The 17,075-nt window shown below is 37.2% G+C and overlaps 1 protein-coding gene across 5 annotated transcripts; it reads right to left on the bottom strand.

Moving 5' to 3' along the window:
* Positions 1–559: 559 nt before the first annotated feature.
* On the bottom strand, positions 560–12,146 carry LOC113760450 (mediator of RNA polymerase II transcription subunit 15a-like). Of its 5 annotated transcripts, none has more exons than XM_027303025.1 (11): positions 11,927–12,146; positions 10,763–10,892; positions 10,476–10,596; positions 6,880–8,232; positions 5,972–6,042; positions 5,777–5,851; positions 3,967–5,382; positions 3,524–3,868; positions 1,961–2,158; positions 1,773–1,861; positions 560–1,181 (listed from the first exon to the last, which is right to left on the bottom strand). In XM_027303025.1, the coding sequence occupies exons 1-11, from the start codon at positions 12,109–12,111 to the stop codon at positions 923–925; spliced, it is 4,242 nt and encodes a 1,413-aa protein (XP_027158826.1). In that variant the 5' UTR covers positions 12,112–12,146; the 3' UTR covers positions 560–922. The 5 variants fall into 5 exon arrangements, with proteins under 5 accessions (XP_027158826.1, XP_027158828.1, XP_027158827.1 ...); XM_027303027.1 differs by having other exon boundaries at positions 560–1,130; XM_027303026.1 differs by having other exon boundaries at positions 10,763–10,874.
* Between the last annotated feature and the right edge of the window lie 4,929 nt (positions 12,147–17,075).

Here is a 17,075-nt window from a genome sequence, read left to right as displayed (position 1 = left end):
ATAGTTGACACTGTAAGCAAAACTAATTTGGTTAAACCAGCACCAACGTGGCCATAATCCTAAATATATCTCTCTGTGCATCAATTCACCATGTACATAGGTCATCAGAAGTCACTAGAAATATAATCATATAAAGACTCTGATAGAGCCTTCTTGTCATTGTGAGCATGTTCAATACTCCAACCTTTCTTTTGTATGATTCCATGGTTACTAAATCGCGGTTAATAACAAAGCAGATATTTCTGTTAAAATACTCTTTCTAACCATTTATATATCCCTCAAGCTGCACTGGTCACTTTCCTTTTTATTTATTTGCCTTTATTAAATAGGTAAGCAAGAATGAAAGAAGGAACCATGTGGATAGAATTGGTTAGTAACACGTCCCAATCCAAAGCCACGAAAATAAAACAAAAAAAAAAAGCGGCTTACATTCATTTATCTTATCCATTGCTGCACAAGCTAGAAAATCGTCTTTCAGAAATCAGTACAAAACAATGAAAATGTGACGCTCTTCGCAATATATTCAGCATTCCTCAATCCAAAGCCACAAAAAAATAAATAAATAAATACTACATTCATTTATCTTAACCATTGCCACACAACCAAGAAATTTGTTTTCAGAAACCAGTACAAAACAATGAAATTGTGACACACTTCGCAATAAATTCAGCATTTAGCACTATTTAGAATAATTACTCAACTGACACTCAGAATACTCACATGCAGTACAAAGTTTTACCTTCCCAATTGTATACTAGATGGTTTTGTATCTCTACTGCCATTGGGTTCTACAACCTTCATTGAGAAGCTATAAACAATCATGATCAATGCAAACTTCATTGAAAAGAAACAGCTGAAAGTACGATTGTCCAAATCATTATCATTCTAATTCCTGTAGTTCCACTTGAAATACCGCTGATCACTAAACTGCACTCACACAGTTCTCCCAAGTCCCATATTTTGAGCTGAAAGTTCCTCCACCACTTTGTTGTGCAAATTCTGAAATAACTGCACGAGCACAAATGTCCCACGTCCTTGCCATCTCCGAAAGTGACATAGGCTGTGAAAGACTTCTCAGTGATATACTGAACTTGGACCTGGCTTTAATAGAAAGATCTTCATACTCTTTACTGCACATAAGATTTATTTGATACAATCTCAGTGAAGAGATCCAATTGATGCTACAAGAAGTACAAAAAATAAGGGAAAAGAAATGAGTGGTCAGCGGTATTACAAAAAGAAAGATGTTTTGTCGCTTCAAGAACCTTCAAATCACAAAAAAGAACAAAGAAAAACCTTTCGGTGTCACACCTTATGTCACAGCTATAGATAATCGAAAACCTGATTAACTATCTCAATTCATATTTAACAGCATGTTATCCTATCATCCCATCATTTGTACACATCCATCTGAAGAATGACTGCTTTTAAATTGGGCATTCCATGTCAAAAGGTGCAGAGAGGTTCAACAGCCATTGGACCTCTGTCTCTCCCCCCCTCCCCCCCCCAACCAAAAAAAATCCCATCTCCCTTTTCCTCCCTCTGAGCCTGTTCTATCTACAGAACCCCACATCCACCCATATATCCAAACACATGGCAGGGTCTCTAGGGCCTACTTCATGTTTCTTATATTATCCTTCCAATCCTTGCCACCACAGATGATGGCTAGTGCAGTTTGGCTATAAATATATATCAAGATAAAGGTATCCATAAATGTCTATTTACAGATCAAAACACAGAATTGAATAGGACCCACATTTTATGTTACTTACCTAACTTCAACAGGATACTTGTCCAAGAGTATAGGAGAGGAATCAGGATAATTAGTTGGAATGAGCAATCGCAGAGGCTGAATTGGTGACTGAAACAACATTGAAGAGACAAATAAACTAAGGCTTGATGCTACTCACGGAAATGAGTGGCACACTAGTATTCTAGCTAAAAAGCATAAGAATCTTACCATCCGTGCTGAAGCATACTGTGATTTCAGGTTTGGGCTAAGAGCTACAGCACTGAAAGAGCACTTGACAATGGTCCCTTCACCACCATCAGCTGCAGCTACTGCAATTGGATCAACATCTTCATCGCTGATATCAACCACAGTATCTATGAGGTGTCGATTTATCTCATGTATCTCTTCCACAAGGGCATGGTTGGCCTTCAACCAGTCACAAATTGTTCGATCAGTAACTAAGTGCATCAAATCCACATAAGTCCAATGATAAGCATCTGCAGAGGCATCTACACTAAACACACAAAAACATCCACAACTGGCTTGGATGCCAGACACATCTAATAAGCTATGCTAGTTTCAGATGACTAAGAATGGATAACAGAAAATCAGCGTGATGATTTTCAGACTTCATGTTGATTGGTATTTGTTTAAAAACAATAAACTTTCCTGTTCAGAACAGAAATCTATGCTATATAGGGGGAGGGGACTTCTAGTGTAAACAATTTTGTGTCACCTTATCTTCTTCCTAAACCGCTACCGCATCTCCTGTTACAAAGTACCATGTATTTCTTCTTATTTTAATTTCCACTTATTTATAAACCCTAATTTTTATTAGCAACTCCTAATTATGGTTACCAAATAACTATCCATTTAAACACTATTTTGGTGAATTTTCTACTATTATATCATCAAAAATATAAAACCAACTCTCCTGAAAATGATTTCGACAAATATACCCAAAAATTTTAATAATATTCTTCCTACTGGTTGCACAAACATTAGTGTGTGCCTTGAACACTAGTATGTTTTATTCCAGGCTTACCAGTTTATAAAGCACCAAAGCAGAGCATTACATAGTAATGCTATGATCAACTAAAGCAAATAAAACCAAGAGGCTGCAACAAAGAATCAAAGATGCCACAAACCAGCAGCCTGGAAACGTATCCTCATTGCCTTGGCCCATGGCAGAGAACAAGAATATATGAGAGGAAAGCAGCAGAAGAATAAAAGAGGAGGAGAAGAGCCAAAACCTGATTTTGAAAATCAATAATACAAAGAAGTGATTCAGGAGATTGAAAACTTAAAAATATTGAATTGCCAACTTGCAAGAGAATTATGCCACGTAAAGAGACCATTAATATGTTCAAACAATTCCCACAGGTTTTAATTCCAAAAATGGGAGGGAGGCAAATAGCATAGCATATCTCCTTCAGAGCCACAAGGTGCTCCGGACAACTTCAATGTAGATACAGTGAATCCTGGGTTGCAGTTCTACATCACATTGTCTATTGCATTTTGGGAAAGCAAACATATCAGATCCTGACCAAAGGAAGCATGTAAGATTCTAAAACTAGATGTGCTAACATCTCTTCTAACATCATCAAATTTTAGACGGAATGAGACGGTTAGCTTCCCTTCACCATTAGTTAATCTACCATGGAGTAAGATAAGAAAAGCATATAGCTTGCAATCCTAAGCAAACATGGAGGTAGTAACTTCCACATATACAAAATATGCATTGGCTCAATTGTTTTAGATCAATAATGATGGACAAGGAAATCGAAAAACCTCATTCCTTGGCCTTCTGATACTTGATGTAGCTGTGGATTCCAATTCAAAGGCATCAGAACTGTTTAACTGCCTCATACTGTCATTCACACTACCAACAGATGAAACAACATTGGAAGGCATTGCACTCGTAGAGCGCCTCATTTTCTTTGTTCCAGTCGGTCCATCTTGTGTGAAAAAGTTTCTTGCTTGCAAGCGACATTTTGTCATTGCGACCAAATCCTCACCAACAGCAGCTCTTGATCCATTGCCTGGTGCAGATCCAGCTATCCTATCAACCATACTGACAACTGAGCTTATATCATCAACGGAGGCAACCAATGCTTTATTTGAAATTGATTGTACCTGAAAATGACAAATATAGATCTTGTTTCTAACTGAGAAGGTGCAGAAACATGTTAAACAAAGAACTCGGTTCATGTAAAATTATAATAGAAACTAACCGCTTTAATCAACCGTTCATGTGGCTTCTCTACAGTATGTGGCTTGCAGGGCAATGCAGTTGATGTGTTGACATGAGCTCCATCCAAACTCGTAAATTCCGCAAGCAATGGCGAAGCTGATATCCCAGGAGTGCCAATTGCTAGTGATTGGGCTGCTGCAGACACAGTAGTTGCATGCGAGGGTCCAATATTTCCAGCATTTGAGAGGGATGAAATGCCAGAATTTAGTTTTTCTGACTCGCTAGGCATAGGTGATGGAGCCAAGGGAGTCGAAGGAGATGGGACCACAAAGGGTGAATTTGCAGCCTGCAGTGGAGTTCCAGTTTTTGCTATAGACGTCTGCATACTCTGCTGATCAATTTGAGGGGAAGCATGCGGGGGAACCTGAGGCGATGCTGCCTGAAGGACTTGTGGTGAAGAAATAGGAAATGGGCTTCCCGACTTCAACTGTTGGTGATGATACGCCGCTCGCTGGCTGTTGGTATGGTGTTGCTGGAAAACACCTGTTTTAACACTTATCTGCGGTCTCACCTTCAAGTCACTTGAATCAGTTACCTGATGTAGTGGTGACATTTGGTGTCCAGGCAGCTGTGAAGGCTGCTGCTGTGGCTTCATTTGTTGGTGCTGTTGTGGTTGCTGCTGCAGCTGCTGTTGTTGTTGCTGCTGCTGTTGTTGCATTAGCTGTTGTCTTTGCAAAAGCTGCTGCTGCAGCTGACGGGGATGCAATTGTTGTTTCAATTGCTGGGTTTGCAACATTTGCTGCTCCTGTTGTTTTAGCTGCTGGTTATGAATCATAGTCGAATTAGGCTGTAGAGCATTAATGAGGTTTGATTGCAGCGCAGTCATGCCACTTTGCGATGATAAAGAATTTATGTTCATTGTTTGAGGACCACTGGCAGTATTCTGCTGTAAAGAGCTTATAGCTACCTGCTGCAACGGGTGAGTATTACTTTGTCCTGGGTCCAAAGTCGAAGCAGGCTGTAGGGTACTCATCAGATTCTGTTGCAAATTCGAAACTGGTGGCACAGAGGACAATGTGTTCTGTTGCAGGCTGGTCAAGCTATTTGGCTGCATTGGTGTTATGGAACTCTGTACATTCATTGGCTGCATCTGTTGGTTCATTTGATTTTCCTGGGGCTGCATTTGAGGAATTTGAGTCTGAGGCTGAGAGTGCTGCATGTTGGACATTTGCTGTTGGGCAAGTTGCACTTGTTGCAAAGAAACGGGCCTCCGGGGCCGATTTGTAGAAAGAATATTGATTATCTGTTTTTCAATGGAAGCCAACTTCTCCTTGTGACTGATCTGAATGTCATTCTTGGTACATCGCAAGAATCCTATTAGGCGTTCCAGCATGAGCTTAAAGAATTTGAGCTTTTCAATCTGCTCATTTCTCGGTTGTTGAGGAAGAGAATCATGCTACAAAAGGACAAGGCTTTCATTAATAAGAATCGGGAACAAAAGAATGAACCTTTCTAACAGAAAAAGAAGATATTTTGTTCCTTTGTTTCTCCCACAAATTTTCTCCCATTTCTGGAACTAGTACATATTGGTATGGACAATAACAAGCTCTAGCATGCACAAGCCCATTGTCTATACTTGATCAACAAGCAGATGACTGACAAATGGACTCGGGAACAAACGAAAAGTTTTTCTTGGCTCACTGCACTTGATAAGAGGACAAGTTGACTGTTTCTTCCTGGTTAACACATTAGTAGATTGATACTTAAAGACCTGAAAAGTGGATGCAGATTGCAAAGTACCACTCTGCAATGCTTTGATAGAACAACGATCACACATAAATTACACATACCTGTTGCAGCTTTCCAGCAATTTTCATGTACATGTCATTTAATTCCAGGAAATACATGTCCTTCATGGATTTAATCTGCAAGTAAATTTTGCAAATGAGAACATGGCTGCAGATGGAATCTACATACTGAAGCTAAAAAATCATTCTATACCATTACATCTCCTAATTGAAAATGAAAAGATCATATATCAATACCTTTTGATAAACCTCCTCCTGCCAATCTCCACCACTTGCATTCCCCGTCTGAGCTGTTGAATCTAACGAAGCTACATAAAGTTTCAAATAGGATATCATATATGTTATTGGTATCAAAGGCAATAATTACTTGTGAGATAAAAGATGAGATTAGCACGAATAGCAGTAAAAAATAGGAGCATTGCCATGGCAAGCAAGAAATTGCATAAACAAACATAATTTGCAAAAGATGAAACATAATTTTGCCTAAAAATGTAGAACATAAAAACGCATTGGCCAACATTTAACAAATTAGTGAAAATTAAGGCACTATAACCTTAATAGCTAGTTTGTGAGTTGAGGATAGAAAAGAAAAGAAGAGAAAGGGTAAGTTATGAGAGAAAAGAAAGGATAAGAAAAAATTTTGTGAGCTTCCATCAGTTTTCCTTCGCTTTCCGCCCGTTTTGGTCAGAAAAATTTTGCACTGTAGCAGCGCTTGGCTTTCCTTCAAGATCCGTTCGTTTCTTTTCTTTTCCGTCTCACTTAAATGTCCCAAACGTAGAAAAGTCTACCTTTCCCTTCCTTTCTTTTCTATTCCTTTGAAATCTGAACTCCCAAACTAGCTATAAAGATGTCTAAGAATTAATAACCAAGCAGATGTTTCAAATAAAACTACAAGAATAAAAATTCACAAAATCTTATCATGATGGGAGAACAAGCTAACTTCAGTGCATGTTATCAGAATGACAACCAACATTAGGATGTTTAAAGATCAATACATAAATTCTGGAAAAGTAAGAAATCCTATCCTGAGAAAAGTGCGCAAAAGTTCATAGAGAAATGCACAACATAAGAACAGATCAAATAACATTGAAAAAGAAATAATCAAAAACTCCATGGGATATATTCAAAAAAGAAAGAGCACAAACTTGATGATGCCTCAGGATGGGCTCTTTGTGGCTGAAATAACTGCTTCTGCTGTTCTACAACATTCTGCTGTTGAAGCAAAGAACCTGTAGGTTGAATCTTTTGCTGCATATCTCTTTGCAACGCATTTGACTGCTGCTGCATATGTTGTAGGCCCCCTGGTTGTGCTTGAATCTGTGATACCATCTGCTGCTGCGGTTGCTGTGGCTGTTGATTTTGGCTTGGTAGCAATGCTGTTGCATTCTGCTGCATTTGTTGCTGTACCGCAACCTTAGATTGCTGTAACATGACGACAGAATGCTGACTTGTCGGCATGGCAGAGTTACCAGGTTGAGTCCCTCGCATTGACTGCTGATGGAGCCCAGAAACGCTACTTTGAGGGGCCAACTGTTGTTGATGCATACTCGAAAGGCTGTTCTGTTGACCTATTAGCTGCTGCTGCTGCATATTGTTCTGCTGGCCTATCAGCCTTTGTTGCTGTTGCTGCATATCAGGCATGCTATTCTGTTGGCCAATCAGCTGGTTGTGTTGAATATTTGTAGCACCAGGCTGCTGCCCAATCAGCTGCTGCTGCTGTTGCTGCGGCTGCTGTGCTGCAGGCAGTAATGGCTGTTGAGCCATGGAGGTTTGCTGCTGATGCAACATGGAAGCCTGTTGTGACTGTTGCTGCTGTTGTTGCTGTTGCTGCTGCTGCTGCCTCAAAACTGCTTGAGACTGCTGCTGAATTACTGGTTGAGTCACTTGTTGCATAGAAGACTGTTGATTCTGCTGGAGGCCAGATAGAGGAGCTGACTGCATTACAGATGGCTGCATAACAGCTTGCTGGGAGGTTTGAATTTGAGTTGGTTGCAAAAGGTTTTGCTGCTGCTGCTGCTGCTGGATATGAGATTGCATAAGGGGCTGTGCCATTGCTCCTCCTTGTTGTAACTTTTGTTTCATGTACTGATGCTGCAGCTGTTGTTGATAAAGATAATGCTGTGGATTCTGTGTCTGCTGTTGTTGCTGCAAGGGAACAACCTGTTGTTGTCTAGCCTGCATCTGTCTTTGAGAATTAGTGAAAACATTTGAAGGCATCACCTGTCCCATGGAACTCCCTACTGGGTTCTGAGAAACACTGGGAACACTCTGCATGTTCTGCAAATTGGAGTTCTGACCAATATTAGGCATGGGAGCCTGCTGCAAATTACCAGCAGTTGGAAGTGTAGAAGCCAAAATAGCAGAATTCTGGACTCCAGTTGATGTCATATTAGTCTGCATGTTTTGCGGTAACAGCTGTTGTCGGGATTGTGATTGGCTGCTCACCACTGGCATGGGATGTTGCTGGTTCTGAATTTGGGATTGCATGCCATGGACAGCTATCAAGATGAACAGATGCACATGGAGAAGGAGAGAACTCATTCATTAGACATCATCGAAAGGATAGAACCACAAAGGAAAAAGACGTTTATCTCAAATGTCAAAACCAGCAAAGCACAACAACAAATGGTACCAAAACTAATCCAAAAGCAGTAACACAAAAGTCCAAAGCAATCAGGTGATAACCTACTCCAATCCTTCTTAACCTTTTAAAACAAAAAGTACATATATCTTCTGCAACTAAATGTTCCATCAACTTCTTCGATGCAGTCTCAGTTTACAACTCACAGTAGTCAACCATTTAGACGTGGCCAGCAAGAGAAACCTTAGGCCTAGAAAGATACTGACAAATCCAAGCAAGCTTAATTAATGGGTGTAAAGTGAGTGGATTTGAATCACCCATTTAGATCCAATTAAGACAATAAGATCATATGAGAGAGAGATTAGTACGCCACTGGATTTTTGGAAATACTCTCTGAAGATCAGGATGTGCAAAAACAGCAATTAAACATTGATTGTGTGGACATCAAATAAAACAGTATTCTGGACAAAAGCAGATATTGATAACGAAACTCCAGGTACCACTGCTAACTATTTGGCATCATAAGAAAGCTAGATTGCATCTCATAAACTTCAGAAGACACTAAAGAGCAGATGAGCTTACATGAAGTTAAGTCCGTAATATGTTGACTAGATTTAACTCTTATTTCTCATATGGGATAATATCCTTCAATCATACAATTAATTAGAGTCAAATCTTACAAGATTTCCCAATCTGACTCTAAGACAAGATGCTGAACAGCTGAAGTACTAAACACAAAATATAAAATCCTACGGAAAAAGAGCTAACTTACCAAAATGCCTATCAAAACCAAAAAAAGGAACAACTGAACGCATGAAACCAAAATTCCTGCTAAACACGCTTGGCTAGAGACTCCTAATTAAGATACTTTTGTGTTAGTTACCTGGAATCTTCATTCACCCCAGGCAGGACGGGATATGCACCTGACACAGTCAAAAGCTTTTGGGTATGTCAACTGTTGTGATGCGATGTTGATGGCCAAGGAGGAGAGATGGGCAAGAAGTCTCATGAGATGGGAAGAGAATGGAAGAGGAAGAAGGGTCGTTCTGTGGAGGGAGGAGAAAAGAGGGGAAAGCCAAAGCCACTCAAGTTTCAAAAGAAAAATACTCACATCCCATGGTGTATTTTCACTTCAGACATAAGGGCTGCTTCTTTCGTTGGAGGAAGATGTGAAATCGTGGCATCTGAGAGTAAGAGAGGCTATGATAAATTGAAAAGAGGCACTCTGTTTTGATGTGACGGAAGCACAGAATGACTAAGAGATACGGTTTGACAACAATATCTACTTTGCCCCACTATTTCAACTTTAATTAATGAATAACTTAAGGTTTCTGCAATTTTTCCCTTCTCAATAAGAATTCATCCCCTCCTACTTAAATACATTGTAACCCAGCTTATGTTTCTTTTCAATTTAATCGCACATCTAATTGATCTTTTCTTAGCATATGCTTTAAACAAGTTTTGGATATTTTAGAATGATTTGTGTTTAAATATCTTATGTACACGAGTATAAGAGATGCAACCACACACCTGTACCCAAAATTGGGCAAATATCCCCGGATCCTGTAACTTTCAAATACGGAAATCTGACACTTCAACACGCAACTGCACCCAGACACCACCCAAGTCCATGTAACGTAACTCTAAAAAAGTCTTCCTATTTTCCAAAGTGAGCTGATTAAAGCCTGAGAGAAATTCTGGAAATCATTAACTGTTGTTTTGATAGACCACATGACAATTTTATATGGCTAGTCAAGTTAGCAACCTTTTGTCAGACCAAAACATAGATGCACTTGCACCGCATGGCACGTTGGGTTTGTTAACACAGGTAAGATACTTATTCATATAGTTCCGTCAGTTCCTCACAAATATCCATGCCTGACCACTGAAGACAACATCTTTTAAACTTCGTAGAAACAACAAAGCCACTGGATCCAAAGGTTCATAATTAATTCATCTAAGTATGGCACAAAAACATCATAGGTCATCAAAACTACTAATTAGCCATAAAGAGAAAAGTAACAAGGCATCAGCACAGGCAAATATTAGAGAACATTAGCAGCACCAACTCCTATTACATTCAAAAAAGAAAGATGACAGATGAAAAGGTTGAGGGGATCAATACCACAATCCAAGAAAGTGAATATGCCATCCAAATACCTTGGTCTGGAGGATTTTTGCTTGCATTGGCAGCATTAGCTTGTAAAGGATTAGCCATGGGATTTTGGGACTTAGTTTCCATTGTCAGCATCTTCAAAGATATCTTTCTCAAATAATCTGACTGCAAAAAATAAATCATGTCCAGAAGAAAAAATTAATAACCAAATAATGAGAAACAAGAGTGACTTAATAAAATGGACCAACAGCAAAATTCCGCGCAGGATCAATGGAAAAAGGATGTAAGTGATACGTTAAGACCATGACATGCCGCAGAATTGCATGGCTACCTGGCTAGTTGCTGCAGTATAAATCTTTTCCTCAAACCTCACAGCAATTTTCTTAAGTTCTTGCAGTCCCTCTTGTCCAGAGAATGGCAGATGCCTCTTCAAAGTCTCCATTCTGCACATGTGAGCACATCTGAACATTCAACTAAAAGCTGCTTACAACCTTACAGAAGTACATCAACAACAGGAAACAAGATCATAAACCAGCTCCACAGTTGCATACTACCACACAAAATCAACTTAGGAAAACAAGCATCTTAAAGTCAATAAAGGAAAACCAATAGCAAGTAAACCTACAAGAGTTTAGAAACTATACTAAATGCAGAGTCTTCTAAATTTCAGTTTTCCACATCATGGCTTCCCAAACAAATTGTGTTAATCAGGAAAGCCATAAAAGAACTGTAAAAGTAGCACATGAATTAAAAGAGGAAGTGTGACAAGAAGTGGAAGAAGTGAAGGAGGAAAGGCAGAAGAGAACTTAGTCTTGAAACACAAAGACATGAGGATTTCATTCTTGAAACTTTTTTCAACTCCAAGTATATAACTTGAAACACAAAGACACGAGGATTTCATTCTTCAACATATTAACTCTCTCAACTTGGTACTTTCCAATCTCACCAAGGAGTCCTTCAACGGAATCCATGCATTTAAAATATCAGAAGAGGAAAATTCTGGCAAAGATAAGTTCAAAGCTACAAATTCTCGGTAAAAGATGTAGTAGTGCAACAAATATAAGAATTCCACACATACAACACATTATCCAAACGACATATTGTATTAAAATACACTCCTCTGGAATAAGACAGAGCCCATGAAGCATTGGAAGCTCCAAGAAGCTTCCAATTCTTCCTCGACTCCATTCCCAATAATACCATAAAATCATCCAGAATCTCAAACATATTAGTCTCCCACACCCAATGAAAATGAATTATTCATACTGGAAAAATAATTATCAACACCAACTAAACAAATAATACATTTTTCTAGTATTACATTAAATAAGAAAAATCACAGTTTTAACCCAGGTAAGGGCCTTCAAGAAAGTCCAGAAAAAAATTTTTTTACCAGTTTCCAAACCAGATATCAATCTAAAAAAAAAAATTTTAAAAATTGCATACATATATAATCCAAAGTAAAGAGACAAAGCAAAAAGAAAACGAGGGTTACATCTTATTTACGATTCTTTGACGAGAATCAGCTTGGAGTTGAGTCCTCCAATCGCCGCTGTCAATAGTAGCCGGCGGAGGTGCATTTGGGACAGCCGATACTTCTCCACTGCCGCCTGCTTGACCACCTTGAGGAGGACCCTGAGCCATCTGGCCTTGAGGCGCCCTCCAACTGCTGCTATCCATTGCCGAATCAAACACAATTGGTCGACAGAAATAAATCGAAAAGCTTGAAACCCAATAAAACAATTCAGAAATTTACCCGTGAGCATTAAATCTAGGGATAATTTCAGAAACCTCGGGGAGGTTTCTGACAATTTCATTGACCTCCCCTGAGGTTTTCACAATTACATTGACCTCCCTTGAGGTTTAGGATTTTGTAACAAAATCAGTCCATGATGTCAAAAATGAACACAAAAAAGTGTTTTTAGGAAGAGAGGGAATTTGTTCCCACAAATGCCCCTGAGGTAAGTGTACAAGTTATATTAGTGAAATAATGAAAACTAATAAAAACCAGAAATAAATTAGAAAAAGTGAGGGGGATGTTAGTGAAATAAGGAAAAAGAGTCACTGACCATTTACTTGCACAAAACTGTAGCAACAACTATGCTATTTTTTGCAATGTTGAAGAATTATTATGAACTATCTAAGTTATGCTATCCAATAGGTGTACATCATCCAACAATACTAGAGACAAAATGTTAATGAAGTAAACTAAGAAGTTGCTTGCAAAAACACTCTTCCAAGTTGAATGTTAGCCAATGGTCTGTGGCAACCAAGAAGCTGCAAGATTTGAACAAAACCAAGTTAGCACTAGCCTTACAACCAAAAGCCAAGAGTATAATCAAAGAACAACAATACAAGCAAAGACAGCTCCAAATCAAACAAATATAGCAGCAACAAACTTTGGTATTAATACCATTTGGAACAATACGATTCTCTTGCTTCCATTTGACATAGTCTGTGCTACTGAACTTGGTAAAACCCCTAAAATTCAGGCAAAAAAAATGTGACAAGACCAAAAACAAACAAAACTTCATGTAAAGAGCAACAGAGCAGCCTCAAGTGCTTCACTAGAGACATTCTCCCTTCTTTTCTCAACTAACCAAGTGGAGATAGAGTGGGAACTCATCAACTCCCTTCTTTTTCATGCCAACATCATATATCCTAATCTTTGGATCTGGAACACCACGGTAGTACCTTGACTTTGGATAGGGTTTGTCTTTTATCTTCAACATATTATGGACCAATATTAAGAAGGAAGCCATTTTCACTTTAAGCAGCAATATTTAAGGTGGAAAAGAGTGATTTGTTGCAGAAATTAAGGTGGAAAAGAGTGAATTGAACAGGTTCATGAGCAATGCAGAAACTAAATTCTTATACTTTATAAGATTGAGTTTTGGTCAAAAAAGGAGTTGAATTTCAACCGCATGGATGGGGGCATTTTGAAAATTTAAAAAATATATTGCTTTTTTCAAGTTTTTCGTATAACTAATTGCAGCATGTATTTCGGTGTTTTTACATTAAAACTCCCATATTTGTACGTTTAAAACTTGTATTTATAGACACATCTGGGTATTTGTGGAATGTGGGTTTATTTGGTGATCATTTGTGCATTTGATCCAATTCATATAAGCGTGTGTTTTTGTACAATTACTGAAATGGGGTTATTATGTAATTAAAATAGAGCCACATTGCTGATAATCTCAGTAATTGCAATATAATTCCATTTCAATTGTCTGAAACACTCATAATTATATCAACACTTGCTTTCCTATATCTGAAGTTTAGCCGTTTGAAACAGCTTCTCTATCAGCAATAAAATACCATTTACATCCTAATTAAATGGCCAATAACATGGGTATGCAACTAAATTATTGTTTGAGTATCAGTCATGACTCTTTCAATTCTTTTTCCTTTACATTTTTTGGTTTTTCCCCTTTTGGCTTCCAGGACTGCATTATTTTTTTAGCCTTTACACTCAACATTTCATAATAGTTTTCATCAAAAGATATATTTCCTTAATATTACTTAATATGCGTTGTTATCTTATTTTTATTTTCATTTACTTGCTCACCACAGACACCTAAAAAATCCTCTTTAATCACACGTGCCAAACACCAGCGCCACGCGCGGGCATTCCCTCCTAGTATTTGTCATATGCTCAAGTTGCAACATTACAGATCCATTAAATGAAACAAGCTAAGAACTAAAATAGTCATTTATGAAACCATAACAGTAATAAGGTGCAAAATCAAAACTGCAATCCAAGAGTAATATCATTTCAGATTTCATAACCATACATTAAATAAATAGAAATGCAATCCAAGACTATCCAAAACACCATCTGCCTTGAAGCAATTCAGGCAGAGGGTGAGGATTGCAAAACCATTGTTTAGTCATTAGTTTCACATAACACCATATAAAAAGCATGAGTAGGCAGCATATTAATGAACTATAATTCACAAAGCACCACTAAGTACAAAAGAAGAGAAATATAAGCATAACAGTAGTAATTAGAAATGCAAGCTAAAACTGCTATTGGTGCTAATATTGGTAGAGTTAAGAGTTGTAGCTGCATTCATGCTAACAGATGTAGCAGCTTGAGAACAGATGTAGCAACTTGAGAATCACCAGGGGTTTGAATAGGAGCTGTTGACAAATGATTAGTTGGTCGAGCAAGTTCTGGTGCAACTCTTCTGCAAGAACCTGTTGCAACATTTGTCGAAGTGGCATGTGAAGGCCTTCCTCTCTGCAATTGATCAAAATAGAAGAGCTTGTGCCTTACTGAATATATATGTAGCAGCACTAGATTGGATTTCATAACAAAAGTGCCCATACCTTTCTTTTAGAGGCAATTGTACCTGTCTGTACATTAACCTGAACATTTATGGCAGCATTTCTAGTAGAAGTGTCGCGCCCCATTTTTGAAAAAAAATTAAATAGTATAGAGTTGAAAAAATGGATTAAAAGATGAGTGAATTGAAATTTTGAGTTTTTGATTTTTAGACAATAAATAAAGAAAAAAGGGCCTAAAATGGGACTTAAAAAGTGCAACGATTTGTGACCAAAATAATAGTCTAAAAAGGATTTTTAGGAAAAAATAGAAGTCGCCACTTGATATCGAATTTAGGTGTACCAAGTCACCTAAAAATGTATTTTTGATAAAAAAAAATAGATAAAACCCTTTTTAGGCGACTCCAACCTAAGGCACCCTTTCAATCTAGCTAAGGTTAGTTGCGAGATTTAGTCGAAAATTTTCTTAATCTAATATATAAAACTTATCACATTAGGGCATTTCTATATGGATGCAAATTCAGACCTAATGAATATCGAGAGGGTCGAAATATCTTTTCAAAGTTTAATTGGTGCAAATCACATTAATTGTGATGCCCAAAATTATTCTTAGAAGAGGTCACGAATATGCAAAGATGAGACTCGAAGAAAAAGAAGAATTATAATATATAAATATACGTGATTTAAAAGAGAGGAATGCAACATAACAGATACGGGGAACTAAGATTTGTGACTCAACTTTTCTTTCTTATAGAGGGGGGACGAGAGCGTGCTAAGGTTAAGAAACCACACTCGTTCATTTCCCATATTTGAAGGGTGACTCTCCTAATTTAATCAAGCAAATGGACTAACATATTTCTATTTTCCTAAATAGAATGCAAGTCTAAATGTCATGTTTCATGCACATAGGGATAAGGGAGATAATATGTAGTGGAAATATCATGCAAGATGAGAAAAAGATCCTAAAAATGAAAAACATGTATGAAATGCAATGAATGTCATGCAAAGAATGTGAATCTAGCGCGAAAACGATCTAAAGGGTTTAGCATTGGACTAACCCATTTCTACAATCTTTCACTAGCATTGGACTAGTGAGAAATCGGAAAGAAAGACCACAACTAGCGTTGGACTAGTGTGGTAACGTCATGCATTTATTATAACTAAATAAATCCTACAAAAGCATAATTAAAGCAAGTAAGCACATAATGCACATAGAACACATAACACATAAGCATAATTTCTAGATGCAAAACCCTAATGAAAGCGAATAAACACTTAAGTACATAAGCATGCAAGCACACAAACAAACAAATGCAAATAAAAACTTAAGTATTACATTTAGGACCCTAACTACAATCTAAGGGGGGAATTAAAAAAAATAATACCCTAACTATTACATTTATCTAACTAATTACATTTTTAACAAAATTAAAACCTATCTATTATATAGTCTAGCTAAATACATGTTTTGAGCATCTATCTATTACAATTTGACATTTAAATGCCTCTCAAATAATCATCAAAATTAAATAAAATAAATGAAACTTAAAATAAATAATTAAAAGAAAAAGCCCTCAAAACATGCAATTACATATAAAAAACACATTGGAGAACATAAAAGAAATTAAAATAATAAAAGATGTTACATTCCTTGAAGTTGTGGCTAAATGGAGTGAAATTTGCTCTATTTATACTCCAAAAATCAATAAAATAATCAAGACACCAATTTAATTATAAAGAAATGAAAATAATCATGAAATCTACCAGTTAAAGCACTTAAATAAAGTATAATTAACAATTAAAGAAGAAAAGTAACTTATATTTAAGAAATCAAAACTATTAGGGACCTAATTATAAAAATGAAAAAGTTTTTGAGGTCAAATTATAATTATTACAAAGATTAGGGGTCAAATTTAAATAAAAATAAAGTTTAGGGACTAAAATATAATTAAATTAGGAACCTAATTGAAAGAAAACTAAAGTTTTTAGAGCCTTAGTAAAATTATGCAAAATTTTAGGGACTAATTTGCAAAAACATTTTCTAGTTTCTTGACAAATCAGGCCACTAGGCCATTTTTCTTATTTCTTTGGGCCAAAACTTCATAAGCCCAATCGAAAGTCCAAGGCAAAATACACAGGCCAGCCTATAGTTTTACTCAAACAAATCCAACCGAAAAAAACATGGGCTTCAGCCTCCTAACCCAAGACAAAACCAATCAGAAATAACAATAACCCACTTTCAAAAAATCAAACAAAATAACCCAATCCAATTCTCCTCTATTTTACCAAAACCCAACAAATTGATAAGCCAACTAAAAAATTGTTAAGGTCTAATTTCATCCCAAAATCCAGAA

The sequence above is a fragment of the Coffea eugenioides genome, chromosome 2 (assembly GCF_003713205.1).
Source record: "Coffea eugenioides isolate CCC68of chromosome 2, Ceug_1.0, whole genome shotgun sequence".
Classification (NCBI taxonomy): domain Eukaryota; kingdom Viridiplantae; phylum Streptophyta; class Magnoliopsida; order Gentianales; family Rubiaceae; genus Coffea; species Coffea eugenioides.
Note: the sequence above shows the minus strand (reverse complement) of the source record. Positions and strands in the feature narration are given on the sequence as shown.

Excerpts from the sequence above, each read along its gene's own strand:
- LOC113760450 (XM_027303025.1), bottom strand. The coding sequence starts at position 12,111 with ATGGATAGCAGCAGTTGGAGGGCGCCTCAAGGCCAGATGGCTCAGGGT. Across the intron at positions 8,233-10,475 it reads CAAAAATCCTCCAGACCAAG|CTGTCCATGGCATGCAATCC; the intron begins GTATTTGGATGG and ends TCATCTTGATAG. Across the intron at positions 5,852-5,971 it reads AGGAGGAGGTTTATCAAAAG|ATTAAATCCATGAAGGACAT; the intron begins GTATTGATATAT and ends ATTTACTTGCAG.